The sequence below is a fragment of the Erigeron canadensis genome, chromosome 1 (genome assembly GCF_010389155.1).
Source record: "Erigeron canadensis isolate Cc75 chromosome 1, C_canadensis_v1, whole genome shotgun sequence".
Taxonomy (NCBI): Eukaryota; Viridiplantae; Streptophyta; class Magnoliopsida; order Asterales; family Asteraceae; genus Erigeron; species Erigeron canadensis.
The window spans coordinates 14,572,930-14,594,762 of record NC_057761.1 but is presented as its reverse complement, the minus strand read 5'-3'; the positions used below and the strand labels follow the sequence as shown (position 1 = coordinate 14,594,762).

Genomic DNA, 21,833 nt, shown 5'->3' with positions numbered 1-21,833 from the left:
TCTTAAATTTCTTTCCAGAAAGATGACTCATCAGACCTTCTCTTGAATCCATTCTTCTTATCATCATCCTTAGTAGCCACTTTCTCAGTTTTAAAGTCATCATCTAACCTTTTAGACTCCTTAATCGTAGTAGACAATGTAGTATGTTGCCTACAAAGGCCACGATAGCTAGAAGTGAGACCATCACAATAAGCTTCAATTTGATCAACATCTCTATGAACCATGTGACCAACAAACTTTAGCTTTTCCATAAATGAGTGAGCATACTCAGTTATGGCACTGGGCTTGGCTGTTAAAGCTCTGAGTTCTTTCTCAATCAACCTCAACTCACGAGTACCAACATATTCCTCCAGAAACTTCTCCTTGAAAGTACCCCAAGGCATTGCAGCTAATACCTCAAGACTCAATGAAATAGTAGTAGATTTCCACCAGTTGCGAGCATTCTTCTTTAGCATGCGAGAAGCACATAACACCTTCATATCCTCGGGACAATAGCATGAAGCAAACACAACCTCTATATCCTCCAACCATTCCATAGCACCTACAGCATCTTGAGTACCATCAAACTCTTTCGCACCACACTTCTGGAAGCTATCATACTTAAAGTTAGTAGTACGAGGAGCAACCACCACACGAGGCTCTACTACATTCACCCCGTCATTCACATCAGCAACAACATTCACAGGAGCAACCTGTGATCTCACAATAGATGGCTCGGCACGGTGTGAGCGGTTGAAATAATTTCCATCAGTATGCTCATCCCGATGCAAGCTAGCTTCCCTTTCAGCTCTCACCTGAGCCAACTCCTCTTCGTTCCTTCTTAAAAGAGCTCGAATAGCCCTCAACTCTTCAAACATTTCAGCTTAATTCCTATAGTAAACCTATAGTCCTTGGTTCACTTAAACCATTGCTCTAATACCAACTTGTAACACCCGTCATTTTAAAAACCTGGATTTCAAAAAACTTTTCCAACGGCGTTTAAAAAGTAGCGAAAAATGATCACTTTAAAACTGCTTCACCCGTAACCGGATGGTACCTTTATAAAATGGTGTTACTAACGTGCATCATCAAAACAATATAAATGAAATCCAAGTTATGACACCAACATAAATGCCATCATGGTTACATGTTCATGAATCGTAAATAAAGTAGCCAAGACATAAGGCTAAAAGGGGAAGTCTAAACATCTAACAAACTATGCTAGTCTTCTCTATTGCATCTACCCATCTCACCGAGCTAATCCTTTCTTAGCTCAAATATGCTTATCCTGAAGAACACAACATTTTCATAAAAACAAGTGTTAGCTAATAAAATAGCTAAGTAAGATACACACATTTTGATAAAACGTTCTTCATTTTACTTTCATAAAACCTCGTCATATTTTACTTATCAAAACATAACCACATTACGTATCATCCACAACAATCATAGATAATCCCATCTTTACTTATTCCCACATCCCAACACATCATATCATATCAACATATATATATACAACTTAATCAACATCTCATATCTTGGCATAACACACATAAACATATCCCACGTATACATATTAGCACATGTAGAATATATACTCCTAATTGTGCCTATCAACGATACATCATACTTATCACACATCTTATTAAATCCCATGTCAGATTGTAATCCCACATCTTAGATTACATGTACATCTTTCTCACATATTCATGTATTTATCTTAATCAACTTATTCTCACGTCTTACATCTTTACATATTACACACTAGCTTTACAACTAGCACGATTTCCCACGTCTTACGCACTAGCAATACAACTAGCACGATTTCCCACGTCGTACGCACTAGCTTTACAACTAGCACGGTTTTCCACGTCTTACGCACTAGCTTTACAACTAGCACGGGTTAAGCTTAACACTTCCCACGTCAATCTCACGTATTTAGCTATAGTATTTCCCACGTGTTTATATCTTTCTTACTTTTTACGCACAAACACTAAGGCTAGAACGGTTTCCCACATCTCACATTTTACTTTAACATTAGGTACAATCGTTACCTAATTAGTCCCACGTCTACTTTGCATTTAATCGCACTAACGTGCATAACTAATAACAATTCCCATGTGTATCCAGTGAACTAGACATATCATACTTAAGTCTCACATACAAGCCATCACATATCAACATTAAGGCATCTCAGCGACATTATCAACAACACATATCTTAAACATATCATGAAAACGTAATTATAAGCATCATACTTCATATGCACATATTTTAACGCTTACGGGAACACTTATCGACCCTTATATCTTATCGGGAACATTAATTGACTTTATTAATCATTATCAACTTTAAGTTCATTACTTTAATCACTTTAACACATATCTCACGTTAATCATGTAATTCACATAAGCACATACAAAACACATAGTATCTAACGGTCGCTAACGGCAAGTTAACGGTCAATGTAAAAAAGTTTTGGGATGTTACAATTCTCCCCTCCTTAATAGGATTCTGTCCTCAGAATCATTTCACAATATCAACACCTCCATTTCTCTTCTCACTACTTTCCTTCACACTTATAAGTCACCATTTCACCACATTTTCCACCAATTTCTTCCTTCATCACCCTTCATTTCATGTCTTTCATTAGTCAATGTGAATACCGTCAATTGAACTCGCCCGCATCATGATATAATGACAATTATGTTCCGGACCATAATGCTAACTATATCATTCCTCACACGTGTACCTTTAACTATACTCACATATCATAATATCCAACATTTCCTTCACAATCTATCATTGCATAATTATACTAACAATGAACACATAATACACACAATTCACATAAACATATAAACATTAGTAACATTGATTAATCTACTAAGGAATTACTTGGCTTAGGTACCTCGTCATCAAGCTCGTCCTCCACGGAAATCATCTGATATGCACGAGCTTTGGCTTTTTGAGTAGCATCTTTCTTCGCATTATCTTTTCATCGAGGACAATCATCAATCAAATGTTCCGTCTCACCACATTTGTAACATCGAGTCTTATCCTTGCAGTTAGAAGCAACATGTCCCTACTTACCACACCTATCGCATCTTCTAGTTTTCTCCGAACATGGTCCACTGTGGTGAGCTTTACAAGCTGAACACCACTGACTGGCTTTCCCAACATCTTTTCCTTCATAAGATGAACCATTCTTAAATTTCTTTCCAGAAAGATGACTCATCAGACCTTCTCTTGAATCCATTCTTCTTATCATCATCCTTAGTAGCCACTTTCTCAGTTTTAAAGTCATCATCTAACCTTTTGGACTCCTTAATCGCAGTAGACAATGTAGTATGTTGCCTACAAAGGCCATGATAGCTAGCAGGGAGACCATCACAATAAGCTTCAATTTGATCAACATCTCTACGAACCACGTCATCTTTTAACGCTTACGGGAATACTTATCGACCCTTATATCTTATCGGGAACATTAATTGACTTTATTAATCATTATCAACTTTAATTTCATTACTTTAATCACTTTAACACATATCTCACGTTAATCATGTAATTCACAGAAGCACATACAAAACACATAGTATCTAACGGTCGCTAACGGCAAGTTAATGGTCAACGTAAAAAAGTTTTGGGATGTTACATTAAGTGTGGCAGAAAAGGTCATTTCATGAAAGAGTGCAAGTCCAATCAGTTTGTCTCACAATCTGGTCCATCAACTTCTTATAACAAGCCTGATGATAGCTACATATTAAAATACAAAAATCTTAAGGCTCAAATTGCTTTCATGTCTGCAGAGAAAGATAATAATAAATGCATGGTGGCAAAAGAAGAATGGGTTCCCTTTGATGACTCATCAGTTGATGATGAAGAGGAAAGAGATTGTTGTTATATGGCTCTAGCTGATGAAGAGCATCTGGTGAAAGAAGATGTCACATCTGGAAGATGGGTGGACATTGTCATTAAAAAGGTAATAGATTATGACAAAGAAACTGATCCTGAATTAAAATTGGACATTGCTGAAGCTTTAAACTCTGATTTAATGTTTGTGGAAACTGTTCGTTCAGAAATGTCAAATAATTTTGAAACAGATTTTTCTGAAATGACAAACTTACAATCTAAGTTAAAAGATTTGCAAGATATTGAACTCGCTTTCAAAGCACAAGTTTTGGTTACTGAACAACTGGTCCAAGAAAAGGAAGAACTGGAAAATCTTTTATCAAAAGAAAAATATGTTATCCAGTCATGGCTTGAGACCAAGAAACCATATGATACTGCACGTAACCAGTACCCCTCCCAAAAACGTGCATATCTGGGGGGTGATGTTAATGCTGCTGCATTAATACCTGTTGTTGACCGACTGCCGGAAGTGTTAAAACCTAGCACTATCTATGATGAACCAACAACACCCAAAACTTGTATTATTCCTCCTGTTCAATTGTCTGAGGTTAAGACTGGAGCTCCTTAGATGAATGCTCTAGTCAAGAAGGTTAAGCAAAATAAACCTTTGCCTCAATCATCTTCTAAAAAACCCCAGGTTCAGAAAAAGAAGAATGTTGTTCCTCCACCTAAGCCAAAAGTACAGTCAACTGGAAAGGCTATGGTGTCATTTGAAGAAAATATTTTGTTAAGGCTGGAGAGTCAGTTTCAACTACTGGCTCGTCAAGTTCAAAGTTGTAATGCAAGAATTAACAATTTTGAGGGTACTTCATCTGGCCCTAAACAAAATACAAAACCTTTTTCCAAGAAAGAAAAATCGAGCACACCTATTGACAAGGAAAAGAAAAAGGTTTCAAAACTGTCAGTTCCAGTGGTGTTTACTGCGAAACCCACTATTTTTGAAAGTGAAATCAACCAGATACCTGCTGGGATCCATCCTTGTGGATCCAGAGAACCCATCAGTCGATGTGCAGGGCGATCGAAAGAAATATATTTGGTATCTTGACAACGCTGCTAGCAGGACAATGACCGGATGTAAGACTCTGCTGGAGGAGTTCGAAGTTTCAGACGGACCCTCCATTACTTTTGGAAATGATGGTTCTAGAAAGACTGAGGGATACAGTGTTCTGAATAATGGTCAAGTCAAATTCAGACGAGTGGCTTATGTAAATGGATTGAAATATAATCTCATAAGTGTGAGTCAGTTGTGTGATGATGGCTACCAGGTGTTATTTAACATCTCTCAAGGCATCGTATTTAATAAGGATTGGAAGGTAGTATTGATTGCTCCCAGAAAAGGGAATGTGTACATAATGGATATGGAAAGCTTTGCTTCAGAGCAGTGTTTCTATACCAAGGCTGATGAAGACATAAACTGGCTATGGCATAAAAGGTTGTCCCATTTAAATTTCAAAAATATCAACAAGTTGTCCAGAAAACAACTTGTGGATGGGATACCTTCTGTCTCCTTCAAAAAGGAAAGGCCATGTCCAGGATGTGAGATGGGGAAGCAGAAACGCACCAGTTTCAAGACAAAACAGAATTTTACCATATCTGAACCTCTTCATATGCTTCATATGGACCTCTTTGGTCCAGTAAATGTTCAGACTCGTGCTGGTAAGAAATATACCCTGGTAGTTGTTGATGAATACTCCAGATATTGTTGGGTAATATTTCTAGGTCAAAGAATGAAACTGCTGCTGAAATCATCGCTCTTATCAAGCAAATTGAACTCAAATACAAGCGAAAAGTGTGTCAGTTAAAAAGTGATAATGGAACAGAATTCCAGAATGCAACTCTAGAGAAATTCTGCACTGACACTGGCATCTCCCAGAATTTCTCATCAGCACACACTTCAGAGCAGAATGGAGTTGTAGAAAGAAAGAACATAACGCTGATAGAAGCTGCCAGGAGTATGCTTGCTGAATCCGGTCTTCCTAAAATGTATTGGGCTGAAGCAAGTGCAACTGTTTGTCATACTCAAAATCGCTCAGTATATGTGAAGAGACACAAGAAGACATCCTATGAAATATTAAGAAATAGAAAACCAAATATTGGTTATTTTCACGTTTTTGGATGTCCAGTATACATCCTGAATGACTCCAGTCAGTTAGGCAAATTTGATGCCAAAGCTGATGAAGGATATTTCTTAGGATATTCAGCCATTCGCAAAGCCTTCAGAGTCTACAACAAAAGATTGGAAAAGGTCCAGGAGTCAAATGAAGCAATCAATAAAAGGCCAACCCTTAATTCTCCCCCAGAAAGTCCAATTATCTTTGGTGAATCTGATCCTATCAACTACAATAAAGATTCATCTGAAGATGTTTCCAGTCATCCTGACTTGGAACCAGTGCAATTTGAAAAACCTTCCAGTAATACTTCATTTTATCCTTCAATAAGTTTCAAACTACCCTCTGAACTTGTTATTGGATCAGATGTTCGTACTACTCCTCCAGTATCAGATTCAATTGATTTTGAGCCAGTAATCCAAGAAATGCCTTTAAATGAAGAATTTCATGATGCAAATCGTGATCTTATAGATTCTGATGAAGATGCTGAAGTTGTCTGGCAAGATCCAACTCTAGAAAATCAATTGAACTCTTGAACAATCCTGGTCAATACTCTAAGTGGACAAAAGCTCACCCAATCAACTAGATTATCGGTGACTCCAGTAGAGGGGTTCAGACCAGAAGTGCCTCCAGTGAACAATGTTTATATGTCAGCTTCTTATCACTGATTGAACCGAAGAATATTGACGAGGCAATGAATGACCCAAGCTGGGTGATAGCTATGCAAGAAGAGCTTCACCAGTTCGAACGAAATAAAGTTTGGAATCTGGTTCCTCCTCCAGTTGGCAAGAAAGAACCAATTGGAACCAAATGGGTCTTCAGGAATAAGGTTGATGAAGATGGTCATGTGATCAGAAATAAGGCCAGATTGGTGGCACAAGGGTACGTCCAGACAGACCTTGACTTTGAAGAATCATTTGCACCAGTAGCAAGGTTAGAAGCCATCAGAATGTTTTTAGCCTTTGCTGCTCATCATAAGTTCAAGGTCTACCAGATGGACGTAAAAAGTGCATTTTTGAATGGAAAATTAGAAGAAGAAGTTTTTGTCAAGCAACCTCTAGGCTTCATTGATAAAAAGCATCCACATTGGGTATATCGTCTGGACAAGGCACTGTATGGCCTCAGACAAGCCCCTCGAGCCTGGTATGATACTTTGACCAAACACTTATCAAAAAAAGGTTTCAAAAGAGGTGCAATTGACAATACCTTATTTATTCTTCGTGAAAGAGGTAATCTTCTGTTGGTACAAGTTTATGTTGATGATATTATTTTTGGTTCTACTAATGAATCTTTGTGCAAGAAATTTTCAAAAATCATGTCTTCAAAATTTGAAATGAGTTTAATGGGTGAATTAACATTTTTTCTTGGACTCCAGATTAAACAAACCAGTGATGGTATTTTTATTAATCAAGAAAAATATGTTAAAGATATTTTAAGAAAATTCGATATGAATTCTTCACCTTCAAAATCAACTCCAATTTCTGCACCTTTAACAATAGATTCAAACCCTGATGGGAAGCCAGTGAACACCACTGCCTATAGAGGCATGATTGGTTCACTAATGTATTTAACTGCCAGTAGAACAGATATAATGTTTGCAACAAGTCTTTATGCCAGATATCAGTCTAACCCAAAAGAATCTCATCTGGCGGCTGTAAAGCGCATTTTGAAGTACCTTAAGGGTACTCCTAGTTTGGGTCTTTGGTATCCTAAAGGCTCAGGCTTAGATCTAATGGGTTATTCAGATTCAGATCATGCAGGTTGTAAGATAGACAGGAAATCCACTACTGGTGGATGTCATTTCCTTGGTGGCAAACTGGTGAGCTGGACCAGTAAGAAGCAAACTTCAGTTTCTTTATCCATTGCTGAAGCAGAATATGTATCTGCAGCCAGTTGTTGTGCTCAGATACTTTGGATGCAGCACCAGTTTGTTGATTATGGTATTAAGTATTCAAAGACTCCTATCTTTTGTGACAATACCAATGCCATTGCTATCTCAAACAATCCAGTCATGCATTCCAAGCCGAAACACATTGATGTCAGGTATCATTTTATTCGTGATCATGTAATGAAAAATGATGTTGAAATCTACTTTATTCCCACTGGTAAACAACTTGCTGACATATTTACAAAACCTTTGGATGAGAAAACTTTTCAAAATCTTGTCAGTGAGTTGGGAATGTTGAACCCTTAATCTGGAACCTTGTTATGAACGCCTTTGTCACACTGGCAGGGTTCTTTGATTCCAGATTTATAAATCTATACCAGTAAAGCTATCGAACGCCTTTGTGATACTATCTTTGCACTGATAGATTTATGGATCACCATTCCAGGGGGAAAGACTCAGACCACATTTTTTTTTATCTAAGTTTTAGGGGGAATTTATTAATTTATTTTCTCACTGGACAAATTTTTCTGAAAAATGTTTCTAGTACCTTCTAAATGTGTCCCTTTCATTAATACTGGATAAGTTGATGTGCATGTTTGAAGTGACTTCAGTTGCTTTGTAAATGTGTCCCTCTCATTTGTTTATATTAGTTGATGTGCGTGTTTGAGGATTACCAGAATGGTCAAATCTGGGTACTTACTGGAGTGTCCCTCCAGTGTACCATTAATGCATGTTATACTGGCCTAATCCACCAGTGAAACTGGAGTGTCCAGTCAACCTCCAGATGCATTAAAATGAGTCTTTTTGTGTGTCAAATCATTTTTTTTAATACCTAAGGATAGTGCATGCCAACCTTACAAATTTTTCATCTGGACAGTTATTGTTCACCTTACGTGGCATGAATTTTTTTTCAACTTAAATGATGGTTTTGTTACCTTGGGAAGACCAAAAGTGCAAGTTGGTAATTTGTGTGGGCTGTCAACCATCAAACATTTATGTGTGATGGGAAACATTAAATGCGGATGTCAAAACCGATCAAAATTGTTTTGAAATTTTTCAAAAATTACCGTTTTGAATTCCATTTTCTCTTTCTTCTATAAATATCCACATTTACCTTCACTTTCAGTTTCATCTCAAAAATCATTTACTCCCATATCTTCAAATTCTTTCATTTATTTCCTTCTTCATTTACTCTCCAATCATCATCTCTCTTATTAAATTTCTGTTTTCAATCTTAAATTCCTTCACTTTTCATTTTCATATATCTAAAATGGCTCCTAAACCATCTCCTAAAAATCTTCTAGCCCCAAATTATACTCCTGCTAATAATGTCAAGAAGGCAAATCATATATCTCTTTCTGCCGATGCCATCCGCATAAACATGAATAACTGGATGGCAAAACTCTCAACAAATCACACTGCAACTTCAATCATTGGAAGGTTGAACACCTTCTTCTTGAGTATTCCACTCTATGGTGCCCTAACCCTAAATCCGGGCAAAATGTATCATGACTATCTTTGTGAATTCTGGTATACTGCTGTGTATGTGGAAAGTGATGAATCCATCCACTACACATTTAAACAAGGCACCAAACACTTCACCATTACTGTTGATTCCCTCAGCGATGCCTTGAGGATGAATTACTTCGATGAGAATGAAATGCCCATTGAGATTCCATCTGGAATCAATACCAGGGAGGTGTGTCGGTTGATGGGGCACACAGAAATAGTGGATGAGAATGGTCAGCTGCTCAGGAAGGGCACTGTATATATGAGCAAGCTGGCAGATTCTTGGAGATATTTCTTCACTCATCTTGTTGAGTGTTTGGGTGGCAGTTCTGGAGGTTTAGATCAGATAAACCAGACACAACTCCAGATTGCTTACTGCTTATGGAATGGGTACAAGGTGGACTTTGCCCAGATTTTCTTTAATGATCTGGTGGACAGATTAAGGGTCAAGAGCAGGAAGGCCTTCATTCCATTCATTCGATTTCTGTCCATCATATTCAGAAGGGCCTTGAAGAATGAGTACTCTGTAATACAACTCATTTTTCAATGTGTGAATATCTGAGGGACCTAAACCAGTTGACCTCATCTCCTACTGAGGTTGACATTCCATCGGTGATGCTTTATCAATTCAGAATTCAAGAAGATGCAATTGCATCATCACCTGATGAGGAGGTTGCTGGTGAGCCTCATAACAATGAGGAAATTGCTGATGATGTTACTGCTGAAAGGGTGCAACCCATTTCCCAGATCGCCCTAGATCTTTAGCAGCCTGGTGTGAATATTGTTGAAATTCCACCTAATCCCACCAGGCCAAGGAATAGAACTCGTCGTCTTAGGAGAGACGGAGTTTTGGTATCATCCCTTCCAGAATCTACTCATCAAGATTCTGGAGAAATTGGTCAGGAAATTGCCCCAGCAACCACTTCCCCTGTACAAGTAGAAGGAAGTGGTGAAGAAGAAAGAGGGTTTGGATCACCTCTTGTCATTCCTGTAGCAACTGCTGAAAATGGGGACATCATGGCTGCTGATGGGTCCCTAATTGTTGAAGAGGTTGAGGGGGAACAAGTTAGGCAGGTTGAAGGAGATACTCTGGAGCAGGTGGCTCAGATTGATTTAAATGTTGGGGTGGAGAATGTATAAGTAGAGGACCAGGCAGGTGGAACCGGCCCAGATTGGGATATGGTTGATTCTCCACTGTCTGAGGATAATGATTTTGATGTGATATGAGTTTTTTGGGAGAAGAAAAAAATTGATCACACCATCCACTCTGTTTCCCAGTCAATTCTATCTCATATGCCTCTTCCACCCCCAAAAAATACAACAACACCTCTTCCAGAACAAACAACAACAACTCTTGAATCACCTTCTGCACCAGAAATTCAACATTCTGAACCACTGGTAGTCACCCAACCAACTGAAAATATCACAAGGGTGTTGCCAGTATCATCAATCACCAGAATCACCAATTCTTCCAGTGGTCTCTCCTCTTCTTCTTCAACCGAGGTCCAAGGCTTTTTTGATAAGGTGGCGGACCTGGAGAGATCACTTCAGGCTGCTTCTCAGGTAATTTCTGACTTCAAGACTCTAATTTTCAATAATCTTAAGTCAGAAATGAACATATTTGCTGGAAATGAGAAGATAGTCTTTGAGAAGCTGGATGAACTTGTCGTGGCAACAAATAGAAATTCTGAATCAATACAAGTTGCAGTCCAGGGAATCAAGGGGGATGTGGTGAGAAGTGCTCAGACTGCCATTCAGACTGAAGTTGCTCAACCTCTGGCAAGTCTTACTGCTAATGTTCAGAATTTGACCACCAGAATAAGCTCTCTGGAGAGCAGGCCAACCTGGAGAAAAACTCAGTGGTCAGCACCCTCAGTGATGAGGTTGTTAGAAAATTCAGAGGAGATATGTTGAAAGAAATCACTGAGGAGGTGTCTGAAACTCTCCTTAGAAATCTCTGTGATGGGTTGTTGCCTGAAGTAATGAAGATGATCGACCCCCACTTTCCTCATCAACTTGAAATAATTAAAAAGGAAGTGATGCAGTTGAGGAAAACTGTGAACAACATTGCTCCAGTGTCTGGTCGAACATTTGACTCTGCTGACAGACATAAGCTGGATCAGGTGTGGAATCATCTTCAGTCTGGAGATGCTTCCAAGGGGAAAGGTTCTGGTATAGAGAAGGTTGGTGATCTTAAGAAGAAGATCGAATTCTGGAAGAAGGTTATTTGAGAAGATGTCACTGATATCGAAGCCAGTGGACAAGTTGAGGAAGAGGCTGCTGGTACTGATGCCAGTGAGCCAGTATTTGAAGAGTTCCCAGACATCCCAACCACAATGAAAAGTCTCAAAAGAAAGAAGGTGGTGTCTGGGGATCCAACAGATGAAGCAGAAGAGGAATATGTGTCTGCTGATGAGGCCAAGGCAAAGAGACTGGAGCAAGAGTGCATCTTAATTGAAATTTTCAAGAAAAACTTAAAAGATGACTTGATTGCTCACCAGTTAGATATGGCCAGGCATGGGACTCTGGATTCTTACAACGCTGGAAGGTTAGGCGTACAAATTGAAGTTTACAAGAAGATGAAGGATGATCCCAGGCTGAAGAAGTGTCTGGATGCCTTGGATGACGTCTATATTCGATCCATGTATGCTCAGGATGAACAAGTATATGATTCTGAAATTTATGGTGTGAGCATACTGGATCTTATTGCCCAGAGAAGAGAAGAACTGAAAAATCTCCAGCAACAAGTAAGGAGTAATGCAACTGCTCTGAAGCATGAATATAGGAAGAAGGTTAAGGGTTTGCCCAAGGCACCAGCCAGAAAATCCAAAGCTGCCAGAGATGCAGATCTTAGCACCTTCATTCCCTTGAACACAACTGAAAGGATAAACAAAGAAAAAATTCAACAAGTTGCTGAACAGAGAAAAGTGTCCAGGGAAGTGGATGAAATGGTGAAAAGGGCTCAGACAAAAGAAAAGTATGAACCTTTGTCACAATTTAGAGCTGATGTCCGATCAATACTGGGTGCTGAGATCCATCTGGTAGAAAATCATGACAACTTCTCTAAGTTCCATGTCAAACTCTTCAGAGAAGGAAACTTTACTGATGAAAGAAAAGACACTTCAATCAGGGCTTTTGGGTGGTCAGAATTAAGAGAGATTGGTCTTTCATTCAGGGGTAAAGATGTTTCCCAGGATGTTGAATACTTTATGAAGAGGATTGGCAAGGAATGGATGAGGAAGGAATTGATGGAGATGGAGTTGGGCTTAAGGACTTCTCTTACTACGTCTTCATCTCCAGGTGTAAAGAGGAAGGCCACTAAAGAGCCATCTGGGCATGCTGAAAAGAAGAAGGCCTGACTCTGATATTGTACTTGTATTTATTTCATGTTGATAAAATTGTAACTTTCCTCCAGTTGATGTCTGTAAATATAAGTTGCAATTCCTATTTTTTTTACAAGTACTTATCTAGATTAAGTCTAGAAATTAAAATGTATAAACTGGGAACACTAATGATCTATAAAGTGGCTCTCCGGAAATTCAAATTAGACTTAGTCAAATTTTTTCAATGATTCTTCAAGCACAAACTTGTATAGATAAAAGCTTGAAAATCCTTGCATAATTTCTAAACAAATAGGGGGAATTTGTTAGGTCCAGATTTACTGGACTAGCTCCAGACGTGACTACTGGAGCCCTCTGAGGATTTGTCCAGAAATTATGAGAAGACCAGTGAAGAACTTACTTGTATAGAAATCTGGATTCCACCAGATTTGTTCACTGGACTTCACTCTAGTCAAGATCTTTCCACTGAAGAACATTCTCACTGAAGTCAAAGACTGAAGTCTGAAGAAAGAAGTCTAACAAATAGCGGAGCTCACTGGAAGACTTACCAGATCTCCTGACAAGGAGTCCTTGTCAGTGTTCTAGACCTTACAAGTCTGAACACTGATTACGAGGAATTGACTTCATGCCTTTACATGCCTTTAACCGGACAATCCATTTGTCTTTTGTTAAAAGCCTTACACGTATGTAAAGGTGCTTGGATAAATAGAAGACAAGTCACTATCATGTGACTTTATTCCTGTACTTTAATCAAAGCTTTTAAGGAATTAAAGTAATTTCCTTAAGTGCATGTAACCATATTTGTACGGCAAAAAGAATATTATATTAATTCTTTTTGCCTATAAATACCAAGTCACTTCCTCGTCCAAATCACATACTTTTGCAATTTGGTGCCTTTGCTCAAATAATCTCGATCTAAACAGTCATACTTCACAACTTTAATTATTTCGATCAAAGAGTTTATTTAGCAAAGATTAGATCACTTGTAATTCATAGGTTGTTTAGATACTTACTTTGTAATATCTTGTTCCGCAACAACCTTGTATTTTATTTAACATCAATAAATAAAATACACTTGAAAATTACATTGTGTCTCACCATTTACTTACTTGCTTATCTTTATATTGCTTAAGTACGTATTACGTTATATATATTTATTGCACTTATATTTATCGTAATACTTGTCCAATCTAGTGCTTACTTGACGTTTAATACTAGTCCTATCTAGTGATTACTTGACTTGTTATTCTACACTTGTGGGTAAACCATTGAGTGAGGGACTTCACAACCATGCAATATCATGATGAAAACACCCCTCAATTGAACTTAACACTTACGTTACCTAAAGAACTAGTAACAAACAAAGACATAATTATCACATAAACACCCTGCTAAAACCTATCTACCACATCAACCCGTTGCTACGTCCAATAATTTTAACCCAGTTGGCACACTTATTTAGGTTCATTTTCATCCATGCTTGTCTATAATGATCATTTGGCTCACAAAAGATAGCAACAGCAACATCGTACAAGGGATCGTCATCTGGCCACCCAATCTGGTTCAACTTATCTAGGCAATCGTCAAATGTAGGAGCATCGGTTTTTTTGGGCATTAGAGGCTGTTTGACCTTGTTATGTTTCTCAACCATTAATTTCAAAACCCTTAATATTTCTTCTTCAACTTCGACCATTGGTTGTTTCCCTTTCTTCTTTTTCTCTCGTTGCGGGTTGGATGAGGATTGAGGTGTCAAAGAAATTGGTTCCTATACCTCCTCAACTTCCATGTCTTGACTTTCTTCAATTACTAGAGGCTCGTTGATAGCAACCCGTAAGTGGGTTAAGCTCCAAGAAACTAGGAGAGAGAAACACAAGAATATTTGGGGCAATTTTCTTCAACTATTTCGAAATGCAATTACAGAATATAAATATGCAAAAGACTAGGTTGAGAACCCATGTCTTCCTTATTTAGTGAAACTATTCTAAACATGTTCTAACTTCCTAACGTGCAACGTGGAACATGGAGTAAAGACTAATTCAAAGATGTAACAACTAAAATTAAGTAAACATGATGCATTAATCCAAAACACGTGCAGGTTTCTTCTTGTTACGAATGGGTCTCTCTTCTTGTATTGGGTTGTTGGCTGGGCTTGCATCTTGGGTTGTGTCGTGGGCTACATCATTCCCCCGCTCCTGAAAAACACCATTGTCCACAATGGTTCCAAATCCTGGAAATTGGGCCTGTATTGAGGATAAATCCTCCCACGTGGCTTCTTCGATTGGTTGATTCTCCCATTGAACCAGAACTTGAGGATGTTCGTGGACATCAACACGTTCTTGAAGGACAGCAAGTGGTAGTTTACAAAATTCCACATCAGGGCCAAAGTTGGCCAGGGCACCTTGACCTAGTATAGGACCACCATAGCTAGGTTTTAATAATGACACATGAAAAACAGGGTGAATCTTAGTTGTAGGTGGCAATTCGAGTTTGTAAGCAACATTGCCAATGCGTTGTAGAACCTTATAAGGACCATAGAAACGGCGAGACAACTTTTGGTTAGAACGAGAAGCAGCAGTAGATTGCCGATATTTTTGCAATCGAAGATACACAAAATCACCTACTCAAAATTCCTTATCCAGTCGCTTTTAATTGACCTGTTTCGTCATTCTAGCTTTGGCCACCTGAATAGACTCTTTCAACTGAGATAAGAGTCGCTGGTGTTCGAGTAGTGAAGCATCAATAGACGCCATGGTAGTAGAGCCCGACACATAATCATGAATAGCGGTGACATTTTTACCATAAAGGGCTTTAAAGGGCGACATATTGATAGAAGAATGGAAGCTAGTGTTATAAGAAAATTCGACCAGATAAAGACACCGTTCCCAATGTGCATGCTCATCTAAAACAAATGCTCGCAAATACATCTCAAGACCACGGTTAACAACCTTTGTTTCCCCATCAGTTTGCGGGTGATAAGCACTTGATGGAGAAGTGTAGTACCTAACAGCTTGAATAGTTCCCGCCAAAAGTGACTAATAAAAACCCGGTCGCGATCTGAGATGATGGACTTGGGAAGTCCATGTAAACAGTAGACCTCTTTCATGAAATTAGTAGCAAGAGAAACAGTCGTTTAAGAGGTTGGTAAGGCTATGAAATGTGCAGACTTGGACAGACGATCACCCATTTCGCAGTTTTACCTTTAGAAGCCGGTAAATGGGTAATAAAATCCATGGAGATGTCATCCCAAGTATGGTTCGGTGTAGGTAAAGGTTGTAGAAGTCCATAAGGTTTGTGGTTTGGTGGTTTAATGGCTTGGCATGTAGCACACGTTTGATGAAACTAGAAACATCCTTTTTAAGGCCCAACCAAATAAAAGATGTTGCCAAACATTTTACTGTTGCATTGACCCCTGTGTGACCCCCGACAACAGTGGAGTGAAACTCTCTGATTAATCTTGTACGCAATTCAGGGATAGGAGGAATTAGCAACTTACCATGAATGTAGATGAGACCATCGCGAAAAAAGTGGTGAGGAAAAGAACCAGGTTCATCTCAAATGGAGGCAACAAATTGGGAACCGTGCGGGTCCTGCTGGAAGTATGTTCGCAATTCTGTTAACCAAGTGGCAATGGGGTGTGATAAAGCGAACATGGAGGGAATATCAACACGGCTAAGGGCATCAGCGACAGTGTTTTCGCGCCCTGGTTTGAAATGAATTTCAAAATCGTATCCCAATAGTTTTATAAGCCACTTTTGCTGTTCTGGTGTTTGGATAGTTTAAGTAAGGATGTGTTTGAGGTTGTGGTGGTCAGTGTAAATGCGAAATTGGTTTCCCAAGAGCTATTGGCGCCATTTTTTGACAGCCTCAGTGATCGCATATAACTCCTTAGTATATGTGGATTGACCTTGCATGGCAGGACACAACTTTTTGCTAAAGAAGGCAATCGGGTGATTATCCTGGGATAGGACGGCGCCAATTGCCTGTCCCGAAGCATCAGTGGTAACATCAAATGTTTTTGTGAAGTTAGGTAAGGCGAGTGAAACCAGGTCCAGCATGTGGGTTTTAAGTGATTCAAAAGCTGTTTGGGCTTTTGAGTTCCATGAGAAGGTGGGATATTTAAGTAAATTGGTTAAGGGGGCTGCAATGTGGGCATAGTGGTGTACAAATTTTCGGTAATAACCAGTAAGGCCCAAAAAGTCCCGTAGGGCTGTAAAGGATGACGGTTGGGGCCATTGCTGAATGGATTCTATTTTATCAGGTTCAGGGGAAACACCTTTTGCAGAAATAAGATGACCTAAAAACGATATTTTAGGAACACCAAAAACACATTTAGATACCTTAGCATGAAACTGATGTTGGTGTAGCAGTTCAAACACCTCTGTCAGGTGAGCATAATTGTCCGTAGGGCAACTACTGTAGACCAGAATATCATCGAAGAATACCAAAACAAATTTGCGAAGGACCTTCCGAAAGAGATCATTCATGGCAGCTTGAAAGGTGGACGGTGCATTGGTGAGGCCGAAAGGCATTACAGTGAATTCATAATGCCCGTCCAATGTTCGAAAAACGGTTTTGTGAATATCGGCTGGAGAGACACGGATCTGGTGATAGCCCGATCTTAAGTCGATCTTGGAGAAGTTCATCGAGGAGTTCAACACATAAACGCCAAGACTCGTCCTTTTTTTTAACAAGCAGGACCAGAGAGGAGAATGGGCTTTGGCTAGGGCGGATAGTACCAGATTGGTGCATGTCATGTATTAATTGGGTCATGATTTGTTTTTGATAGTGGGGGTAACGATACGGTTTCACATTGATTGGTTGGTCACCATTAGATAGGAGAATGTGGTGATCATGTGGCCGGTTAGGAGGTAGGGTGGTTGGTTATGCGAAAACATGTTGATAGGTTGTAAGAATTGCGGTTATATTTGGGTCAGTAACGGTGCTTGGAGGGGGCTGGTGGTGTTGTTGGAGAACGAGGGAGTATATGGCGGCGATAGAACCGTGGCGAAGGAGTGTAGAGAGTGAGCTGGCGGAAATTGGTTGTGTTAACTGCTCGCCAACAAGGGTATGGGTGTGGTTATCTTTAATGAAGGAGATCTGAGGGACTGAAAAATCAGCGGTAATGGCACCCAAGGACGCGAGCCAGGCAATGCCCAGAACTACGTTGGCACCTTCAATAGGTAATATGTAAAAAGGAAGAGTGAATTGGGTTTTTTGTAGGGAGATGGTGGTGTCGTGGCAGTAGGAGTGACAGGTGATGTTTTGGCCATTGCCCACCATTACATGAAACGTGGGTAGTGGAGTTGTTGGGAGGCGAAGTTGTGTGACAATTCGGGGCTGGATAATGTTGTGGGTGCTACTACAATCAACAAGGACTGTGACGGGTGTGGTTCCAATGAACCCCGTAATGCGTAGAGTTTGTAGGGAGTTGACACCAAAAAACGCAGCAGTCGATAGTGCAAAAAATTGGTGTGGAGCGGCTTCGGGAAGGGGTTCAGTTGTTGAACCGGTTTCAATGGTGGTTGATGGTTCATCGTTATCAACAATCAGCAAGAACTAAGGTGGATTGCACTTATGTCCTGGAGAAAAACGTTCGGGGCAGCGAAAACAAAGCCCATCCTTACGTCGTTGGTGGATGGCTTCTGGTGACAGTTTTGTTAATGGCAAGGGTTTTGGTGGTTGCGGTAGTAATGGAGGAAGAGAGGGAGGGGGTGGTTTATCTAATGATTTATCGGGAATGGTCGTTATATTTGTAGCAGCTATAAAAGACGAGGTAGGATGAGTGGTGATAGGTGGGTTGGTTTTAGGGGTGTACGGTAATTTGGGTTTGGACGAATAAGCTAACCTGTCTTCAATGAGGCGGGATAGACCGCATACCTGATGAAGATTAGTCGGTTTGTGGAGGGCTAACTCGGACTGGATTTCGGGTTTGAGACCTGAAATATAACAGTTTTTGAGGGTATCTTGGGAGAGGCCAGTGACTCGATTGCGTAGACGTTTGAATTCAGTTTGGTATGCAGTGACAGTGGTTGTTTGGCGTAGCTTTAAAAGTACAGCTTAATGGTTCTCAAAGGTAGAGGGTTAAGCGTGGCGGGTCGTCACTAGAGGGGTTACGGCGTGGCGGCATGGCGGAAGGAGGATCGTGAATGAAAGCACCAATGATAGCAACCCATAAGTAGGTTAAGCTCCAAGAAACTAGGAGAGAGAAACACAAGAATATTTGGGGCAATTTTCTTCGACTATTTCCAAATGCAATTACAGAATATAAATATGCAAAAGACTAGGTTGAGAACCCATGTCTTCCTTATATAGTGCAACTACTCTAAACATGTTGTAACTTCCTAACGTGCAACGTGGAAAATGGAGTAAAGACTAATTCAAAGATGTAACAACTAAAATAAAGTAAACATGATGCATTAATCCAAAAAACGTGCAGGTTTCTTCTTGTTACGAATGGGCCTCTCTTCTTGTATTGGGTTGTTGGCTGGGCTTGCATCTTGGGTTGTGTCGTGGGCTGCATCACTCGTCAAGTGGGATAGGTTCTTGTGAACTTAGCCCCCAACTTTTAATTCCCGTAGCCATTGCTCACTCAAATAGTTTTGCACAAAGATCAGGATATGGTAAACTTGCATTCTTCAATTCTTTTACATACCTATTTCTCTATTTTTAGAAAAGTATACAATTGAATAACTATCTAAATTAATGAATAAGTAAATGAAAGGAAAAAAATATATATATAAATCAAAAAGGGTCCTTCATTGCTGCCTCCCACTCCTCATCGGTCAGATTAAAAGTGTTAGTAGACGGGTCGTATACATTTCCTGTCTTGTTTCTTAGGAGTAACCATGCTTCATATTTCCCCTTGAGATAGTCGTAATGATTTTTCATTTGCTTACGATTAACAATAAAGTTATGGGTATCTTTAAGGGTTTGTGAAACTTTTTTCCAAGACTTTTGTTTGAGATTACCTCCATCTCGGTCAGAAGTCCCCTGAACACAAGCTTCTAAAAACGTTTTCACCACGTTCAAATTTTTCCAACTAATTCTAAGTTGCTTCGCTTTTTCAGACTCACCCGTTTGATCCATAATACCTAAAGAATTAAAAATAAACGCGTAATCGTACTATAGTGCATAAGGACAGTATAAAACAAATGTAGGCATTTGTAAGCTAATACAAGTCATGTATATTGTCTTTTTGTATGCTCTATTATGATATCTTATAATTTTGGAATGTAATTCTGATCTATATACGGGTAATCATACACAAACAATAATTTTAACTATCTAAATGATCGACCTACAAATTCAATAGAAGGATCTAACCTATAAAATAAATTTGACATACAAATACATTATCCATGTGAAGAAATAATTACAAACAAATGATCGATCAAATAGGACAAGAAATACAAACAAATAACTTATTAAAGCATATATCAGTGGTTAAGGGAAAGAAAAAGAAAAGAAAAAGATATACTTGTTTTGTGATACAATGAGAGAACTATGAAAGTGTAGATTATAGTGGTTCATATATATAGAGATAAGAAGTGGTGGTAATCTAAAGATTTTGCCGCCAATAAGAACGTGGAAGTTTTGTTGGGGAAGTTGAAGATAAAGGGTGGGTTAAATTGGAAAAACAATAGGGAGCTAGATTAAAACCCCACAAAAATTTATTAAGTTAGGGTTTTTTCATTAAGCTTGAAAAGAAACATAAAAATGACTTAATATATTAAGTGATTAACTATTAATTAAGTGACTTAATATATTAAGTTGGAAATAAGAACAAGCCCTAAGTATATTTGATAAAAAAAACTTAAAGATTATACATTCTGTTTAACAAGTTTTACTTAATTATCACATTCATATTTAGGATTAAGCTGAATAAATTTCGAGGCAACTTCAATGGCGAAATACGTTTTTACAAAACTTGTATTAATATGACCGGGTTGAACCCAGATTAATGAGCTAGTATATAGCTTCGTGAACATCCAATTCACAATAATGAAATGCCGGATGAACTTACACTTCTTATTGGACATCCGGTTGGTGAATATGGAAGGTTTTATAAACTTACATTTCTTAAATGCCGGATACTATACAGATGGGGTCCTTGCCGGAGACAGAGGTGAGAAAGGCTACTTGAACATTTATCTAGGAGTCCTCGCTAGTGAGCGCGTTGGTACTTGGTCGTACTTTCGTAAGTCTGTCCCCATGGGCTCTAAAGAGTGGCTGTTATGATTTTTTAAACCTGATCGACACCAATGTCATGTAAGAACAAAGTAGCCGTTTTATTTGACGTTTATATGAAACAAATTAGTGTTAATTAAATTTAGATTTTAAAAAACAAAAGAAATGAAAGGGAAGATGAAGATCTGTGTTTCAAAACTATGAATTCAATTGAAATATTTTTAGTGTACATTTTATTATGGGATAGAGATCTTTAAAGTTATGTTTAATTTTATAGGTGAAGTTAAATAATTCTTATTCCTTAGATTGAAATAAATGGTTAAGATTTTAAAACTAAGTTTAAATATTAACGTTTGATTTTTTATATAAGGGTTAAGCTCTTTTCATCTTTATCTATACAATTATTATAACTTTAAAAAATCTTAATACTTTATTATGCACTTGGTTGTCAACAGATAAGTAAGCAAGATAAATACGAATATTAATTTAGGTACACATCAGCATCAGCTAGTTCCTAGGTAACCTAGACCTACAATAGTAAAAAATTACCAAGTTTGTCCTACAACACGTTTTTTGTTAAGACAAGTAAAAAAAAATTATGACAGCTTAGAGTACGTTCAAAATTATCAGCTGTAAATTGGGATAAAGATTAACGACATTGCTAAATGTTGGACATTAAAGGGAGTAAAGCCAAAGGACATGTCTGCTGAGACTCTCATTAGTACTTAGTAGTACATCTCAAAAACACTTCTACATAGCACAATCCAAAACATCAGTTTTGCCAACAATGGCGGGGGCAACATTGGCGACAAGTATCTGAACTGGAAGCACTTAACAATGAAGAAATTTAGAAGCTTGACCGCAAGAGTGATGCAACCGTCTTGCATGGACCTCTCTATAAAGTATGGT

The 21,833-nt window shown here is 38.7% G+C and overlaps 1 protein-coding gene across 1 annotated transcript; it reads right to left on the bottom strand.

Annotated features, from left to right (window-relative positions):
- Window positions 1-19,478: 19,478 nt before the first annotated feature.
- Window positions 19,479-19,823, bottom strand: LOC122584203 (L10-interacting MYB domain-containing protein-like). Its single transcript, XM_043756448.1, has one exon. It carries the CDS (start codon window positions 19,821-19,823, stop codon window positions 19,479-19,481), a length of 345 nt encoding a protein of 114 aa, XP_043612383.1.
- Window positions 19,824-21,833: the final 2,010 nt, after the last annotated feature.